General features: G+C 40.0%; 2 protein-coding genes and 1 non-coding gene across 3 annotated transcripts in view; all 3 read left to right on the top strand.

Moving 5' to 3' along the window:
• LOC146681888 (OX-2 membrane glycoprotein-like) overlaps positions 1-17,554 on the top strand; it is an 88,524-nt gene that overhangs the window by 51,082 nt on the left and 19,888 nt on the right. The gene's annotated exons all lie outside the window — the stretch shown is intronic.
• On the top strand, positions 165-283 carry LOC146681891 (5S ribosomal RNA). Its single transcript, XR_014918398.1, has one exon. It is a non-coding gene; the product is annotated as a 5S ribosomal RNA (ribosomal RNA).
• Positions 2,065-16,544, top strand: LOC146681890 (OX-2 membrane glycoprotein-like). Its single transcript, XM_085449130.1, has 8 exons — positions 2,065-2,123; positions 6,402-6,457; positions 12,387-12,725; positions 12,809-13,141; positions 13,218-13,256; positions 13,357-13,456; positions 15,081-15,131; positions 15,382-16,544. The coding sequence occupies exons 2-8, from the start codon at positions 6,403-6,405 to the stop codon at positions 15,512-15,514; spliced, it is 1,050 nt and encodes a 349-aa protein (XP_085305256.1). The 5' UTR covers positions 2,065-2,123; position 6,402; the 3' UTR covers positions 15,515-16,544.

Below are 17,554 nucleotides of genomic sequence, written 5' to 3'. Positions count from 1 at the left end.
AGCACAGTGTTAAAGTGACAGAGAGCACACAGTGTGTTAGGACCATTTGGAAGTCCAACATTTTTGTGCTTTGGACAATTCAACTTATATACAGGACATAAAAACCTAAGCATGACTGCGTCATCACAGCATGTATAAAGAGGCTGTTTGTGAAGCAGTCCGTCGCTTACGGCCACACCACCCTGAACGCGCCCGATCTCGTCTGATCTCGGAAGCCAAGCTGGGTCGGGCCTGGTCAGTACTTGGATGGGAGACTTTCTGGGAATACCAGGTGCCGTAAGCTTTTGCATTTCAACACACAAATGACAGTTTAAATAGTGAAACGGATCTGAGGCACTCTTTAAGCTCATTTTCCAATAGGATGGTTAGTGAGTCTTGCGCAAAGAGCTCTTCCACTCATGTAGTAATGCTTCAACACTGAGCTGCAAAAATGCTTTTCCCGCGGTAACGTCACCATAATAACACATGTTACTTTCTCACAGCACAGTGTTAAAGTGACAGAGCGCACACAGTGTGTTAGGTTTGTGGAGTGTTTTGATGGTGACAGATAGCGAACCACTGATCATTCCACTGAGAGATTTGGAGCCAGCGAGGAATAGAGGAGGTTCTGTTGTGTGGGAGTATTTTGAGTTGATTTTTGTCAATCGGGTGGGTTTTCCAGCTTTGTGTTCTGGCTGTTTGCTTTTGTTTTGTGGGTGTTTATTTGATCTGAAAACGGGAAAAAAGTAAAATGTCAAAAATCTGCTTCCATAATATAAATATCATTAAATAACTTTAGAAAAACTTCCACTTGACTCTTTACTTGTAATGTTGTAAAAATATATATATTTTATTGTTTAATTAATCTGAAAATGTTAGTCTGCCAAATGTGCAGCAATTGAATTCATTTATTCTCTTTATCTGATAGTTTGTGGGGCCCAGTTAGACTGTATAACTGCATCTGTGTGAAGGGATGTTCCTTAAGGCAGGACAAATTATCTCCACGAAAAGGAACAGGTTCGGCCATCACACACTAGAACAAATTCTCTTCTTAAATAAAAATGAAAAAGGGCTACTTTTTAATTTGTTTTTAATTTGCAAGTTCATAAGCATTTTCCCTTTCCAGTTCACAATCAATTCTACCCCCAGGTCAAAAATATGTCTTGGAAAATTTCCCTAATATAATATTATTTATAAATATACCCGTCTAGCACATGCACAAGTGCATGGAGGCAGGACCTCACAGCAGAAGCCTACTCCATAATGTGCTGTACATTATTATATGTATATTATATGTAATGTGGTATTTTTCAATTATTGTATTTACCAACATCAAGAAGTCACAAGCAAAGGAAGACCAAACCATGGCGCATGTTTAAACAAGGAGAGTTTACTGATCAAAATTATTTATTAAACAAATAAAACACATTTTTTTAACCACCAAAGAATACACGTTCAAAGCAACACAACAGCGGCCCAATATCAGACAGAATTCCACTCTGTAGAGTGGGCAATCATAATGAAGCAGTTGGTTTTATTTTGTGGATTCAAGCTGCGCTTCATATTTCTGGCCACCAGATGTCACCAGAGAGGACTGTGTTGAAAAGCTTCGAGTAATGAACCGTTTTTCGATACAAGCTTCAGTGCTTCAGAAAGCTTCATTTGGCCATCACTAGTCAAAACCTACTGCCAAAACAGACACCAACGTGAAGTCGATGACAAACTGGCGGCAAAGGAGAGTCTGAGTGGACCTTAAAACCTCAACCTTATTACCCAGAATCAGCTTCAGGTGTGCGGGACTGCAGGAGAGATGCTGGCTCCGCCCAGGGGTGCAGACCAAGGAACTCAGGTGCCTGATGAAATTTTTTGTGATGTGTCGGTCGTGAATGAAACGGCTCTTAGAGCCAAGTCTTTGAAGTGAACGAGGCGAGCTGGTTCCTTATTGGGAGCCGTGGATTTTTGTTTTTCTTTCTCTCACCCTCTCTCGCACTTTTTTTCCGCTTCACTCCGCACGCATGCGAGCCTTGTGCTTTGCGCTGGGAAGAGGTGGGAGGGGCAGTAGTTACATTAGCAGTAGCACAGGAACAGAGCTGGAGGGAGAGACAGAGAAAGAGAGCCAGGGACAACAACGTCACATTAGAAAGGTATAGTAATCATCCACAACTATTTTCGGTTGCGGATGATAAAGGATTCAGAAAGTTTATTCATGCAGGCCTATATGACAGAGAATATGCATGTTCTTTTAGTTTTCATATTTTAATTTATATTTAATTGTGTGTTGGTTTGCAATGTTTTGTGTTGTTTCACTTTAAATTTGTTTAAAAGGAAAAAGCTGAAAATTAAATAGTTAAAAGTTGAAATGTAAATAGCTGGTTATTGTATCATATGATTTATTTATTACATTTTATGTGGAGTGAATAAATAAAACTATATTTACGGTGGCCCCTACAGACAAAGCACGTAAAAACTCCAAAACAGTTAAAAACTCCGAAGTACGTACAAAACACAACAGAAGTGCTCCAGGATGCTAGGCGCAGTGTTGTGTGGTAGTGTGTGGTAGTAACAGGTAAATGAACATTTTTTAAATTATTTGAATATATATGAGTGCTTGTGTATAAATTCACAAACAATACACCTATGCTTTCAATTGTGTAATTTAAGTGATCTAGGTAGCTCTGATTTGGAAGTTCAGTTAAAGCTAGAAATGTGTTTTGGAGTTTGTACGTGCTTTGTCTCAAGGGGCCACCGCATATATTTATATATAAACATATATAAATAAAACCACAGGGTTTTTTTACATTAGTAATTCCTTTTGTGCATAATTTTATGTTGTTGTTAATAATAAATTAATTAAAGCAACAAAACAACCTCAAGAGGTTTTCCTCTTGAGGTTGAGCACAGGTTTGGGAGCCGAAAGAGCCGGTTCTCTAAAAAGAGCCGGAAATCCCATCACTAGAAATTTTCCAGTCATACATCCAGATCATGACACCCTTCAGTTGTGGTGTTGGGTTGGGTGCTACTGTTATATTGTAACACTAAAATTTAGGACTGCAACAGAAACAGCAGCACAGAATTAAGCTTGTTAAACTCTGGCTCAGAGTGTTAATAAGCCTGAAGTGCTTCGGGATGTTCCGCTGTACAGTGAATAGGGGATAATAATGACTAACGTGCTGTAAAGTTTCTCAAATTGGCAGCTTATTAAAGACTCGGAGTGACGTTACTTAAATTTTACGTTCAACAAGGATGAGACCAAAAGCCTCAAATTAAAATACTATTGCAGCATGTCAGTACAGCCAGCCAAAAAAAGCAAACTAGTCTGATTTAAATCGAACCTCTGACTCCATTTTGACAACAGAAAGAAGCAGCTGACTGTCAGTCTGCCTAAATTTTCGTATGTCAGGAGACATCAGCGCTCGATCTTTCCAGGCAAGAGTCAGCTTGTGTTGGAAAACGTGTTGTTGTACGATGTTGCTTAATGTCCCAAAGGACAGATGCAACAAGCTTTTAGCGATAGTTACTAAAAATGGACGAAGAAAAACAAAGAAACAGAGATGGGTGCCCCAGCCAAAATGTAAACAAGAAGCAGACCGCGAACCAACCACACAATAAGTCATCAGTTTCAGGCTGCCCACGCAAATCTAGTTCTGAGAAACTAAACTAAGCAACTAGACAGGAAACTGCAAGAGGAAGTTTCCGGGTAAGTCCGCGAAACACGAGTGATAGCGTGTGTGTGTGTGCATGTGTGTGTGAAAGAGAGAGAGAGAGAGAGAGGGAGGGAGAGACTCAGACCTGTGGCAGAGGAAAGAGAAAAACCCTGAGATGACGCAGTCTCTGTGCGCGTGATGTCCGATAATGGGAACCAGCTGACTGAAATATTCCAGTATTGTCAGCCAACGAAAAAAAATGCAAGTCTGCAACTTAAGTGGAAAATTAAATTCAGCTCTAAGAGTAGTATCTGGGGCCGGATTTAGTAACGGTTTGCGAAACTTAGAATAACGTCTGAATTAGTGATGCGCGAATCATGAACAAATCGTTCAATACTCGAGAATCACTTTACTAACTCATGAATCATGATTCACAAGCCCAACTGACTCAGTGACTCATCCCTGTTGCTGTTAGCAGCAATGTATTTAGCTTATAATTGAAATTGTGGAGAAAAACACAACATCCAGTATCGTAACAAAAAAATTTCTGCTCTTAAATGGAAGAAAAAAACCTGAGTAGAAGCTCATATCAAGAAAATAGCTCCTCGGTTCACAGTAGCATTGCTCTGCTAACATGCTAACAGCACATTTGAGCTACTCACCCCCTCCTTCCTGTGCTGAATCAAATTCATGGGCTGCATCCTCCTGAGGACCCGGCCTTCGCAGTCTACGTGGGCCGGGTCCTCAGAAGGTCGGGTAGGCCGGAAGTAAACGGCCGTGAAATTGGACGGTCTAGCCTTCTGATTAGCGTCACTGCTGTCTCGGTGGAGTTTAATAAACTCAGCCGTCTGCTCCTTGCTATCTAAAATATAACGGGACACTGGCGTAAATTCTCGACTGTCTCATACTTCTGTTTAATCAGTTTTCTGTTTGACGTTTAGTCAGCTGTGTAAAAACCAAGGAGGAACCCACCCGGGGGATTAATAAAGTTTTATTTTATCTAATCTAATAACTTTAATCTCAGCCAAACCGATTTACTGACGAACAAACAAAACACTGAAAAAAGCCCAACAATAACATTTTTAGGTTGTCTAAGTCACTTATATATCACGTTTAACCCGAGCAGCGAAAGTCCACGGTGATCTGAAAATGATGTGCCGGGAGTTGTGCCGTTCTCGGCCGCATCAGTAACCCTCGAGCTCCCGGCTAGCTATCGAGCTGGTGGGTAGCAGATGCCTCCGAAAACGTCGAAGCACTTTTGCAAATATGCGATATCTTGATAAACCGAGCAGATATTTGATGTTTACACAACTACTTTCTCGCCTGAAAATGTGTTAAAAGTTTATTTTGTGACCCAGAAAGATTAGTATGAGTAATTTTAAAACTTAGTAGCGGCCGCCATTGTTGGAAACTGGAGTTTGGCTGGGCCGCACTATGAATTCTGGGATATGGTAGGCCACGAAGGACACACCCGACCCATCCTTCAAATTCGGGGAAAAGGAGGACGCATTTGTCGGCTGCATTCGGAGGAGTCTACGAATTTGGACAGCCTTCGGCGCGTCGCTATGCCGTAATCGGTCTACAAATGCGGCCTCAGGAGGATGCAGCCCATGAATTTGGACACGACCATAGAGCGAACGAATCACTCACTCACTCACCCCCTCCCTCTTGGCTCACAGCTTCTTCTTCTTCTTGGTTGGCAACGAATGTTAAGGCGCATTACTGCCCCCTGGCTCACAGCTCAGTGGACATTTAGATGAGAAAATATATATTTAACACATTTAAGGAAAATACTAATAAAATAAAAATAAAACAAAATAAAATAAAAATAAATAAATGTTTATTAAGCAATTTTGATAGGAAATTGCTTAATTTTAGAAATGTTTTTGCTCTTTTTTGCTCTATATAATAGTTGTTTTCTTTTAGAATCATTCATCTTAGCAGTAGGATTTACATGAAAAGAGAAACAAATTAAGTTTGAGTGAAAATGTACATTTTTTGCACTCTTTGGTCAACTGACTCAGTGAATCAAATGACTCAAAAAATCCGATTCACTTTGGTGAGTGACTCATTAAAACTCAATTCAGTAAAAAGAATCAAATTTACCATCACTATCCTGATCATTTATAATAAAGAACTAAATCTGTACATAATTCCTGTAGATTTTGTATTTAGTCTTGAGAAACAGCCTCAGTGGTGAGCAGTTCAGTGACAGAAGGACGTCCTATCTCGGGAGACAACGAGACAGGAGACACGAACGTTGAGCACAGGATAGCGGAGTTCGGAGCCTTGCCCCTGCGGGGATTTTATTGTTGTTTTCATGTGAAATAATTTATTTTTTAGAAACTTAGTTTTTAAATTCTCTATTGCCTTGAATCCTCCACTGATCTTCCGGTTTTAGAAGGGGTTTTTCTTCACAGAGAACACCTCGTGACAATCCCAAGGCGTTGTAGGCATGTCATGATTTGAACTTTATTCTCAACATCAATTTTTTTTTCTTCTTAATTTGCCCCTAATAATACATCGGAACGTTCACTACAGACTGAATATGGGTTATTTTTATCTACCTGGGATAAATAAACTTGCTGCTGTGGTGAAATAAAGTTTCTAAAAAATGAGTCAACACTACACGTGAGCAAAAACAACACAGAAAAATTCCACAACTGCGTGGAATCCCCCCCACCTCATATGTAAGAACCACTTAATGTAATTTTCTTTTTATGTCTTTAAAATACCAAACGCACACTATAGAAACAGCTCGTGTTACTCTCTTTACAGCATGGCGGATGGTGCAATTGTATATTTGCTTTCTCTTCTAATGGTCTGTTCTGAAGGTAAGCTGTGTTCACTATTCTCCGTTTTGTTTTTAAAGCTGTTTTGTGGATGGGTGAAGAAAAAACGTTTCACTCGTAATTATTAGAAACTGATCTCAAAGAGGTCACAAGTATGATTTTTGTTTTTCATCTGAAGCCATGAGAGATTCTATACGAACAGTGGAGACATTAGATTTTATTTCTGTGAATATGGATTATTTTCATTAAGCGTTTACTGCAGCTGATGCTCCACACGGAAGAAAAAACTGTTCTTAATACTGGTTTAATGAACATGTTTGTTAATTAATTTTCTCTTCCCATATTTTTTTTTAACTCTACAACATTATCACTGGAGTATACCCAATACACCATTCTAGTATTCATTAAAATCTTCAGCAGTCAGGAGATGTTTGGTACAGTATGAGTATTGTTCATTTTGTAAAAACATAATGTTTAATTGATTCCCACTTTTTATGTTAGATAACAAAATATGAGATAGGCCATTTTCATACTACAACTAAGAATTACTATTATCATTATTTTTTCCCTGTCCTGTCCAGAACTGTAGTAATCAGAATTACTGTCTGAAAGCCAAGAAAAATGGCCAACAGATTTATTTTCCCAAGTGGACCTTATGCTGTACTGGTCCACTTGATTGTTTACACTGTAAAAAAAAAAAACCAGTACAATCTACTGTATAAACGTGAAGGAATTTTCCGTATTAGTCATTTACAGGTATTTTTCTGTATGTCTCAACTACTGCAATGCATTGTGGGGAAAAAGAACCCGAAAAGGAGTGAAAAGTAAGTGCAAGAGCCTTAAAATCTCTGTGGTAAGTATTAAAACTCATGTTTTCTTTTATTAAAATAATGTTTTTCAAAAGACCACGTATTTTTATTTAGAAAGAATTGTTAATTTATTTGTTAACTGGTTTCGGCTGTCTCCAGACAAGTCAGGAATATTTTGCTGACTCATTTTTTAAATAATCGTTAGTTAGGTTTAACATGACTTAAGCTTTCCATTTTAATTAATGTTAAAAATAATTTTTACTGTGATACCACCGGTTTTGTCCTTCAGTGGCTGAACCAGTTTTCATAAATATTATAGTTAGCTGTCTGTGTCTCTCTGGGTATTACTAATGTTAGCCTCTGATTTGGGCTGCTAAAGTAAAGACTTTTAGCTAGCTGACCAGCATAGATTATTTCGGTGGTTAGCAGGCTGTAGTGGTAATATTATTGAAAGTATAGTTTCACCTCAGCACATTTACAATTATGTCTATTTTGTAGCACATAGAAATGTTTAGTTAATATTTACAGACAGACACATTTTCCCTGTAACTGTGTTTTTACTCCAACATTTGTTGAAAATGTAATTTATGAAATGTTGAGCAGCATTTCTAGTATGTGGAATATTTTTGTTACCCACTGTGCTAATGTGATTAAATACTAATAATTATTACTAAAAGAATTCAATAATAAATCAATAATAAGATAAGATAAGATAAGATAAGATAGAACTTTATTAATCCCTCGGGTGGGTTCCTCTGGGAAATTCGATTTCCAAAAAAGCACAGCACCGACAGAAGTTACAGAGTTATACACACACACATATATATAAATACAGAGACAATATAAATAAAATATACGAAGGGGATAAATAGAATAAATAGGAATAAAAATAAAAATACAAGTGAATTGCACATTTCAAGTATTGAGTCTATTGCACCGTTGACTATTTACAAAAGTATTGCACAAGGTATTGTACAGTGAGGTGAAGAGGCACTACAGCTTAGTTGTTCCCCCCTCCTTTGTCCTCCTGTTTCTCCTCCCTCTCCCCTCCAGAGAGGAGTTAAACAGTCTGATGGCGTGTGGGACAAAGGAGTTTTTAAGTCTGTTAGTTCTTGTCTTGGGGAGAAGCAACCTGTCACTGAACAGACTCTTCTGGTTGTTAATGGCCGTGTGCAGAGGATGCCTGGCATTGTCCATAATGTCCATCAGTTTCTTTAATGTCCTTTTCTCTGCCACTGTCACCAGAGTGTCCAGCTTCATGCCGACCACAGAGCTAGCCCTCCTGATCAGTTTCTCCAGCCTGGATGAGTCCTTCTTTGCTGTGCTGCTCCCCCAGCACACCACAGCATAGAAAAGTACTCCAGCAACCACCGACTAATAACTATTTATTGATTGAACTATAATGTAAGCGCAGTGCTGGTGTGCAGGGGCTTTATATGCCTTGTGGGGGATCCTGACATATTATAAACTGTTGTGTCTATATCAAGCTTTTAGCCAAATATAAGCAGAGATATTTGTATCTTTCTTAAAAATCCAGATCCTTACAGATTATTTGAGAAATGGATCAACAGCTATCACTACTTGAAGCACTCTAAGTCCTGCAGTGGAAAAATATCCCTTATTTCACCTTTGATCACACACTTTGGTTTTCCAGTGCAGAGCAATGGCCAAGAAAAGGAAAGACTTCCCCGTGTGAAAAAAAAGACGAAGATACAAGCTGGTGATGATCCAGAGCAGCTGGTCTCAGGAAATGAAGAAAAACCCTGATCACCTTCTCTACAGAAACAAGGTGAGTTTAATGTTGTGGTTGATTTAGTTTTTCAAGGTATGTATGTTACTTTAATTATAAACTGCTTTTGTTGCAACAGAATGGTGTTATGTGTATGCAACTCAACGTGAATTATAATCCTTTGTAGGGCTGCGTGATATGACCAAAGTCTCACATCCCAATATAAGACATTTCTCTCCTGATAACGATATATATCACAAAATAGTGCATTTTCTGTAAATTCTGTGATTCTCGGGCAACTCGACTTATGTGAAGTGTTTTCAGCTGGGGTCCTGTTTCGACCTGGAGTCGAGTGTTTTGATCAATGCGTGAAACTATACATTTTTAGACATGAGTTTAAACGGCTGCCATTTTCTTTCTGAGTATTTATTTCACGGCGTGCTGCGAGGAAAAGCCTGTTCTAACGTTTGAGTCTAAGGATTATTTTGAGCACCTGACGGCTCTTTTTTGCTTTTCATCCGTAAACTCTCTCGAAACTCTTTCATGTGATTCTTGTGTAGGTGGTTAAAGAGGTTTGTCGTGTTTGAGTGGTGGTGGGGACCAGTTTGTGGCATAATTTGCATAGTACAGTTTTCTGGGGCGTGTCAGACTTTTCATAACCAAACCATGTCCATGCTACAGAGGTAGCCTCTCGTTTAACAATAAGGTCCTCGATTTGTTTTGACTGGTCCTTCTGTTTGGAGCTAGCTGGTTCTGCCTCATCCTTGCTGGCCATGCTGGTATTCTCTGTGCCTTCATCTGCGTGGTGACTGTAAGCGCCATTTATAGTTACTTGATGTTTTTATTTGAGGTCATTTGTTTGATGCATATTCTGAAATTTTATGTTTGAGAATAATGTATATCATTTCAGTTTATTTTGAAAAGTCTCAACAGAAACTTGAGCTTTATTGTGAAAGGTTTTTGTGGAAAATAAACAAGTGGACGGCGGAGCCACACGATGGTTTTACCGTCATTGTTGGTAACGAAAGTACGCGTAAAAACAGTCACGTGTCCGTCCATAGTGTGGTTATTGTATAGTATAAGAGAAGGAGAGGACTTTAAGAAATAATATAGCAACTACAGTGACCATCAAAACCATGAAAAAAATATTGCCGTAAACAGTTTATTTTGCAACAGCACAAAACAAACAATAGTGTATAATATGAAACGATAGAAATTTTTATATCGTCATCTGATATATATCGTCATATCGCACAGCCCTAATCCTTTTTTTGTTTCTGTTGTTTATGTTCAAAGTAAAAAAATTATAAAAATACAAACTTTTTAAAAATGTGTTGTTGTTTCTCTTTTTTTCCTCAGAATAAATTGCGACTAGTCTCAATGGCTGAGCCTGAGATTTATTTAAAGCTCAGATGGACCTTGATGGACTAACATGCAGGCTGCATTCAGGACTTTGTCACACTGGTATATGAAGAGTGGTAACAAGAGAAATTGTGCACACACAATGTGTCACTTTATGCTTGCTCTTCTCCAGCCTCTGGTGTCACTTTGTAGTAATTTGTCTTACTATTGTCTTATTTATTGTGATTTAGGGTCTGTGCGCACAAGCAGAGGTTTTTGTTTGTAACCGTAACCTCGTTTTCAGAGTCTTGTCTAACATTTAATGGCCGTGAAATATGTCAGACTTTTTCCTCTACTTAAACAGCTAAGAGCATTTGAACCCCGTGGAGAGAAAGATGTGAAAGATTAAGGATTTTGAACTATGATGTAAGTGTTGTCACTGCTGAGGATTCGTGGACACAGATCCTTATTCACTACGCTGCTACAGTTTAACTTTTCATCAGAACAAGCACTTCTAATTGTACTTTGCTCTTCACTGACAAAACAAGTCCAGTAAATGAACTTTTATCTTTAAGTTTGGGACAGTAATCTGTCTTAATTTATTTTGTGTTTTAGTTATCATATGGGGAAAAGTTCTGTGGTTATCCATCCGTCCTGTTCGAATAAACCCAAAGTTCAGGAACATCTTCTTTAGATCTGTTCAGTTTTAATCATGTGGCACCACTTAAACAGTCAAGTATGTTATATTGTAAGGTAAAGACCCCAAAGAGTTAATCTCAGACAAATGTTCAGACAAATGTGAATTACATTCACTTCATTAATGAAGTGAACGTAATTCAGTAATCAAAGGTGTTTGGCTATAACTGACTACATGTGTATACTGTACCATAAGTGGACAGACATGGATGTAAACCACACCTTAACCATTTGGCTGAGGCAAACCTACCACATGGCAGTGATTCTAACTAAAAGGTACTCTGGATATTATTAAATGTGAACATATCGTTAAATATGACATTTTTTGTTTGTCAGGTGTCCTGTTTGAATTTAACACCCGGGAGCTCCTTGAATGAATGTAAATAAACACATTTACATGAGGGCAACCTGATTTCAAGGAAATAAAAATGCTCAAATTTGAAAGCTTGTGAGTTATTTTGTTCATGTATCAGCTGTTTAGTCGTTTTATGACAAGATGGATGCTGTCGTTATATTTTAGTATAGTTTTAGAGTTGAGGAGAATAAAAGAATATTTAACATTAATTGTACCAATGCTGTTGTGTACGAAGCACAAATTAATTAAAAAAAACCCTATGAAGCAAGCATGAAGGAGAACCGGGCCCCAGACTTCTAGAGGACCACTGAAGGGGCAACGTTTTTAACATTTGACACAGCTGAGCGGCCGTGTGTTTAAGGAACGGACTCAAAAGCAGGCGCAGGAGAAATGTACTGAAGTTTAACCAAAAGTGAGCCTTTATTGTGGCTGACACAAAAAACAGAAAACCAGGCAAGATGACATTAGGGCGAAACAAAACTAAAACCTAAACTGGGAAAAACTAAAACTATCTATGAAGATGATGACAACGGACATGGACATGAAACTGGACAGGAACATGCAACCAACATAACTATGAAATAATCCAAACAAAGGTAACGATGGAAGTGGAGACACGGCTGATACAAATGAACATTACGCCACAAGGGGAAGTAAAACAAAACACACTGAACATGGAAACACTGGACTCCTCGAAATAAAGCAGGAAAGCTGGAGAGACTGGACACGAGAAGACAAGCTTGATAACCTGAAACACGCAGACAAGAAACACATGAAAGACTGACACAAAATACAGAAAAAGACTGACAAACACGGGGACATAGATAAAACCTAAACTAGACTGAAACTCAACTAACTCCTTACTAATAATAACCAAACAAGAAGTAAACAGACTTCCAATATAACATAAGAAATCGAAAATACACTCAAAACGTGATTATGAAAAACTTGACAGTGAGATGCCTACAGGTTTTATTGCAGCTGATAAGTAGCAGACACACACTTGGTGCTCATGCCTCACATGTCTATTTGTTTGTGCAGCTCTAACAGCAGTGATCCAAACACAGCAGACTGTGCTGGCAGCAGTGGGAGAAGATGCTGAATTCAGCTGTCAGCTCTTAGAGACTAAAGACGTCCTTCAGGTCACATGGCAGAAAATCTCACGTGATGTGGAGACAAATGTTGCCACCTACAACAAGTACTTTGGTCAGAGAGTGAATGATGGCTTTAAAGACAAAGTCAAGTTTAAATACACTGGACTACAGAATTGCTCCATAGTCATCAGGAATGTAACAGAGCAGGATGAAGGCTGCTATCGCTGTCTGTTTAACACTTATCCTGAAGGAGCCTTCACAGGTAGAACCTGCCTCCGAGTTTATGGTAAGAACTTTTACCTTCTTTAACCAACAAGAGGAGACTAAAAATAATATAGTGATGTGATGATATTTCCTGATCCTTCACAGAGCTGCATGAACCTGTTGTTGATGTCAGAGAGTCAAACTCTACTGAAGAGTGGGTTGTTTCCTGTTCAGCCACTGGTCGACCTGCTCCCACTGTAACACTCAGTGTCTCACAACAAGACCTCAGCTTCTCACAGCACAACACTGTCAGTGTGTCCAACACCAACGCTACATTCACTGTCACCACTACAGCTGTGCTCTCAGGTTCATGTAAACACAGCACACAGGTGGGATGTGCAGCACGAGTGCTCTCTGCTCCTCACAGAGAGGTGATGGTGACGATTCCTGATGATGGTAGTGGTGATGGTGATGATGATGATGATGATGATGGTGATGGTGAGAAACTCTTTTAAAGTCACTGATTTATAATTGATGATTACACTGTGATTGTAATGTTTCCTTTTTTTTCCAGGTCTAGATGAAGACTTTGGATCTAAACGCAGAAATTTAGGTGAATTCACATTTGTATGTTTTTGAGTTCAGTTTTTTTCCATCTTTTTTTATTTTATGTTTGAATTAATTTTTCCTTCTTTCCTCTGTTTTCTCAAAAGCAATCAGGATTTCAGTCATTCTGTCCTCTGTGTTGCTGGTTGCCTTTAGTTGTGTTGCTGCACTCATCTTTGTCCATCATAGAACAAAATCTCACAACAGGTAATCCTATTAAAACGTGTCTGTGTTGCATTTTCTCCTGATACAGGGAGTGCAGAATTATTAGGCAAATGAGTATTTTGTCCACATCATCCTCTTCATGCATGTTGTCTTACTCCAAGCTGTATAGGCTCGAAAGCCTACTACCAATTAAGCATATTAGGTGATGTGCATCTCTGTAATGAGAAGGGGTGTGGTCTAATGACATCAACACCCTATATCAGGTGTGCATAATTATTAGGCAACGTCCTTTCCTTTGGCAAAATGGGTCAAAAGAAGGACTTGACAGGCTCAGAAAAGTCAAAAATAGTGAGATGTCTTGCAGAGGGATGCGGCAGTCTCAAAATTGCAAAGCTTCTGAAGCGTGATCATCGACCAATCAAGCGTTTCATTCAAAATAGTCAACAGGGTCACAAGAAGCGTGTGGAAAAACCAAGGCGCAAAATAACTGCCCATGAACTGAGAAAAGTCAAGCGTGCAGCTGCCAAGATGCCACTTGCCACCAGTTTGGCCATATTTCAGAGCTGCAACATCACTGGAGTGCCCAAAAGCACAAGGTGTGCAATACTCAGAGACATGGCCAAGGTAAGAAAGGCTGAAAGACAACCACCACTGAACAAGACACACAAGCTGAAACGTCAAGACTGGGCCAAGAAATATCTCAAGACTGGTTTTTCTAAGGTTTTATGGACTGATGAAATGAGAGTGAGTCTTGATGGGCCAGATGGATGGGCCCGTGGCTCAGACGCCAGCAAGGTGGAGGTGGAGTACTGGTTTGGGCTGGTATCATCAAAGATGAGCTTGTGGGGCCTTTTCGGGTTGAGGATGGAGTCAAGCTCAACTCCCAGTCCTACTGCCAGTTTCTGGAAGACACCTTCTTCAAGCAGTGGTACAGGAAGAAGTCTGCATCCTTCAAGAAAAACATGATTTTCATGCAGGACAATGCTCCATCACACGCGTCCAAGTACTCCACAGCGTGGCTGGCAAGAAAGAGTATAAAAGAAGAAAAACTAATGACATGGCCTCCTTGTTCACCTGATCTGAACCCCATTGAGAACCTGTGGTCCATCATCAAATGTGAGATTTACAAGGAGGCAAAACAGTACACCTCTCTGAACAGTGTCTGGGAGGCTGTGGTTGCTGCTGCACGCAATGTTGATGGTGAACAGATCAAAACACTGACAGAATCCATGGATGGCAGGCTTTTGAGTGTCCTTGCAAAGAAAGGTGGCTATATTGGTCGCTGATTTGTTTTTGTTTTGTTTTTGAATGTCAGAAATGTATATTTATGAATGTGGAGATGTTATATTGGTTTCACTGGTAAAAATAAATAATTGAAATGGGTATATATTTGTTTTTTGTTAAGTTGCCTAATAATTATGCACAGTAATAGTCACCTGCACACACAGATATCCCCCTAAAATAGCTAAAACTAAAAACAAACTAAAAACTACTTCCAAAAACATTCAGCTTTGATATTAATGAGTTTTTTGGGTTCATTGAGAACATGGTTGTTGTTCAATAATAACATTATTCCTCAAAAATACAACTTGCCTAATAATTCTGCACTCCCTGTAAATGTTTCTGCAGCTTTAACTGTTTTAAAATTTTTCCGTTTTTCACACAGGAATCTCAAGATAAATAAGACATCTGAAACTAAGATCAGAGACAGTCAGGAGTAAGTCACTCTTTATACTGTTTTTCTGCACTGTTGACATTTTTTAATCTTCCTTCGGGCTCTTTTTTATTTTCATTTTTCATTTCTTCTAATAAGTGTCCATAGTCCTCTGTTATCATTTTAATTTCAAGCCTAATCTAACACCAACCACAAACACTTAAACACTTTGCTCACTTTCCTCTGTCCAGGCTATTTCTCAGAGTACTTTAATCATGTGATCAAATAAAACTATTTCTTATTTTCATTGAAGGACTGAAGCATCTTTATTCACAGCAGAGGGCAGCGAGGTCAGAAACGAAGGAGCGTTTGAGAGAAATCACCAAGACAACAACCTGATGTTCTCATCAGAAGCAGCAGGAAGACTGAATTTTGAGCAGTGCTGAACAAATGTATTGTTGATGTGACTGGAGATTAAAAACATCTTTGTGTTATAAACCACTGATGTGATTATGTTAATAGTTTACCGACAGGTTATTATTATTATTCAGTTATCATTGATGCTGATATATCATTAATGATGCATTGTGTCACTTTACATGTATGAAATGAAGATTTAAGTATTGTTTCAAGTTGCCATTTAGGTGCAGATATGATGCAGCGGGTGGAGTTCAACATCAGCGTGTGACGGCTGAAATAGTTTAGGATCATCAACCTACAGCTGACTTGCAAATAAATGTGACCAACAGCTAAAGACAGAGAGAGAGAAACCACGCGTCTAGTTCATGCATTGGTGGTTAGACTCCGATGGTCCAGCGCAGCAGAACACAATCACAGCTGTGATAGCGATTAGGGAAGGACCCCCAGAGTATAGATGCTGGTGGTGGAGATGAAGATGGAGGCTTGAATGGCGCCTGACAGAGATGAGTGAAAGGTGGTGGCGATGGGGAGGAGGTGGGTTGTACGAAGGCATCTAAAAAGAAGAATCACAGATGTGCAGTGAGATTTTAAGTACATGGAGTGAAGGCTGATTGGCCTAAAGAAGGAGGGCTGAGTGCTGATTGGACTAGACCCGTGATGTCACAACCAGCTTGACAAGCATGGGAAAGTGGAAGTGATGTAAAACTTACATTAGCTGCCAAACACCCGGGAAGCAGACAGACGTGTGACTACAGAGCTTCCTTAGTGAACTTGCGCATAAGCCTCATGATGGTCACATGAAAACCACCAAGCTTAATGTTTTTAGCTGATTTGTTAGTGTGTGTGTGTGTGTGTGTGTGTGTGTGTGTGTGTGTGTGTGTGTGTGTGTGTGAGAGAGAGAGAGAGAAAGAGTTAGAGATCCAATGTTAAATCTTAAACCTTTTGTTGGATGATAAATAATGTCTTTTCATATTTTGCTAATCACATGCCTCATTCCAGGAGGGATGTTTGCTGTAACTTTGTCCTCGCACACTGACAGTAAAGCTGTCCTGTCTTAAATTGCTTGTTGGGACATGTTTGTTTGTTTGTTTGTTTTATTGTGTGGATTCTTCTTATCAATGTTTGAAGCATTTTCCAACTGTATTTAAAATACATAATTATTTCATTAATATAATAATAATATATTTCACGTCATCTGCTTTTTGCGGATGATGTGGTTCTGTTGGCTTCATCGGGTGAGGGCCTCCAGCTCGCACTGGAACGGTTCGCAGCCGAGTGTGAAGCAGCGGGAATGAGGATCAGCACCTCCAAATCTGAGGCCATGGTTCTCAGCCGGAAAAGGGTGGAGTGCCCACTCCGGGTCGGGGATGAGTTCCTGCCCCAAGTGGAGGAGTTCAAGTATCTCGGGTCATGTTCACGAGTGATGGGAGAAGGGAGCCGGAGATCGACAGACGGATTGGGGCTGCAGCTGCAGTAATGCGGACGCTGCACCGGTCCGTCGTGGTGAAGAGGGAGCTGAGTGTAAAAGCGAAGCTCTCAATTTACCGGTCGATCTACGTCCCTACCCTCACCTATGGCCACGAGCTGTGGGTAGTGACCGAAAGAACGAGATCGCAGATACAAGGGGCGGAAATGAGCTTCCTCCGAAGGGTGGCTGGCCTCTCCCTTAGAGATAGGGTGAGAAGTTCGGCCATCCGGGAGGGGCTCAGAGTAGAGCAGCTGCTGCTCCACATCGAAAGGAATCAGGTGAGGTGGTTCGGGCATCTGACAAGGATGCCTCCTGGGCGCCTCCTGGGTGAGGTGTTCCAGGCATGTCCCACCGGGAGGAGGCCCCGGGGCAGACCCAGGACACGCTGGAGAGATTATATCTCTCGGCTGGCCTGGGAACGCCTTGGTGTTCCCCCGGATAAGCTGGAGGAGGTGGCTGGGGAGAGGGAGGTCTGGGCCTCTTTGCTTAGGCTGCTGGCCCCGTGACCCGGCCTCGGATAAAGCGGATGAAGATGGATGGATGGATGGATATTTCACGTATTTCAAGGCAATGGCCACACAACAACAGCATGTAACAG

This window comes from Copadichromis virginalis, linkage group LG23 (assembly GCF_057382275.1).
Source record: "Copadichromis virginalis isolate Kocher_CV1m ecotype Utaka linkage group LG23, C_Virginalis_male_GT1.1, whole genome shotgun sequence".
Lineage (NCBI taxonomy): Eukaryota > Metazoa > Chordata > Actinopteri > Cichliformes > Cichlidae > Copadichromis > Copadichromis virginalis.
The sequence above is the reverse complement of the archived record's forward strand: the minus strand, read 5'-3'. Positions and strand labels throughout refer to the sequence as shown.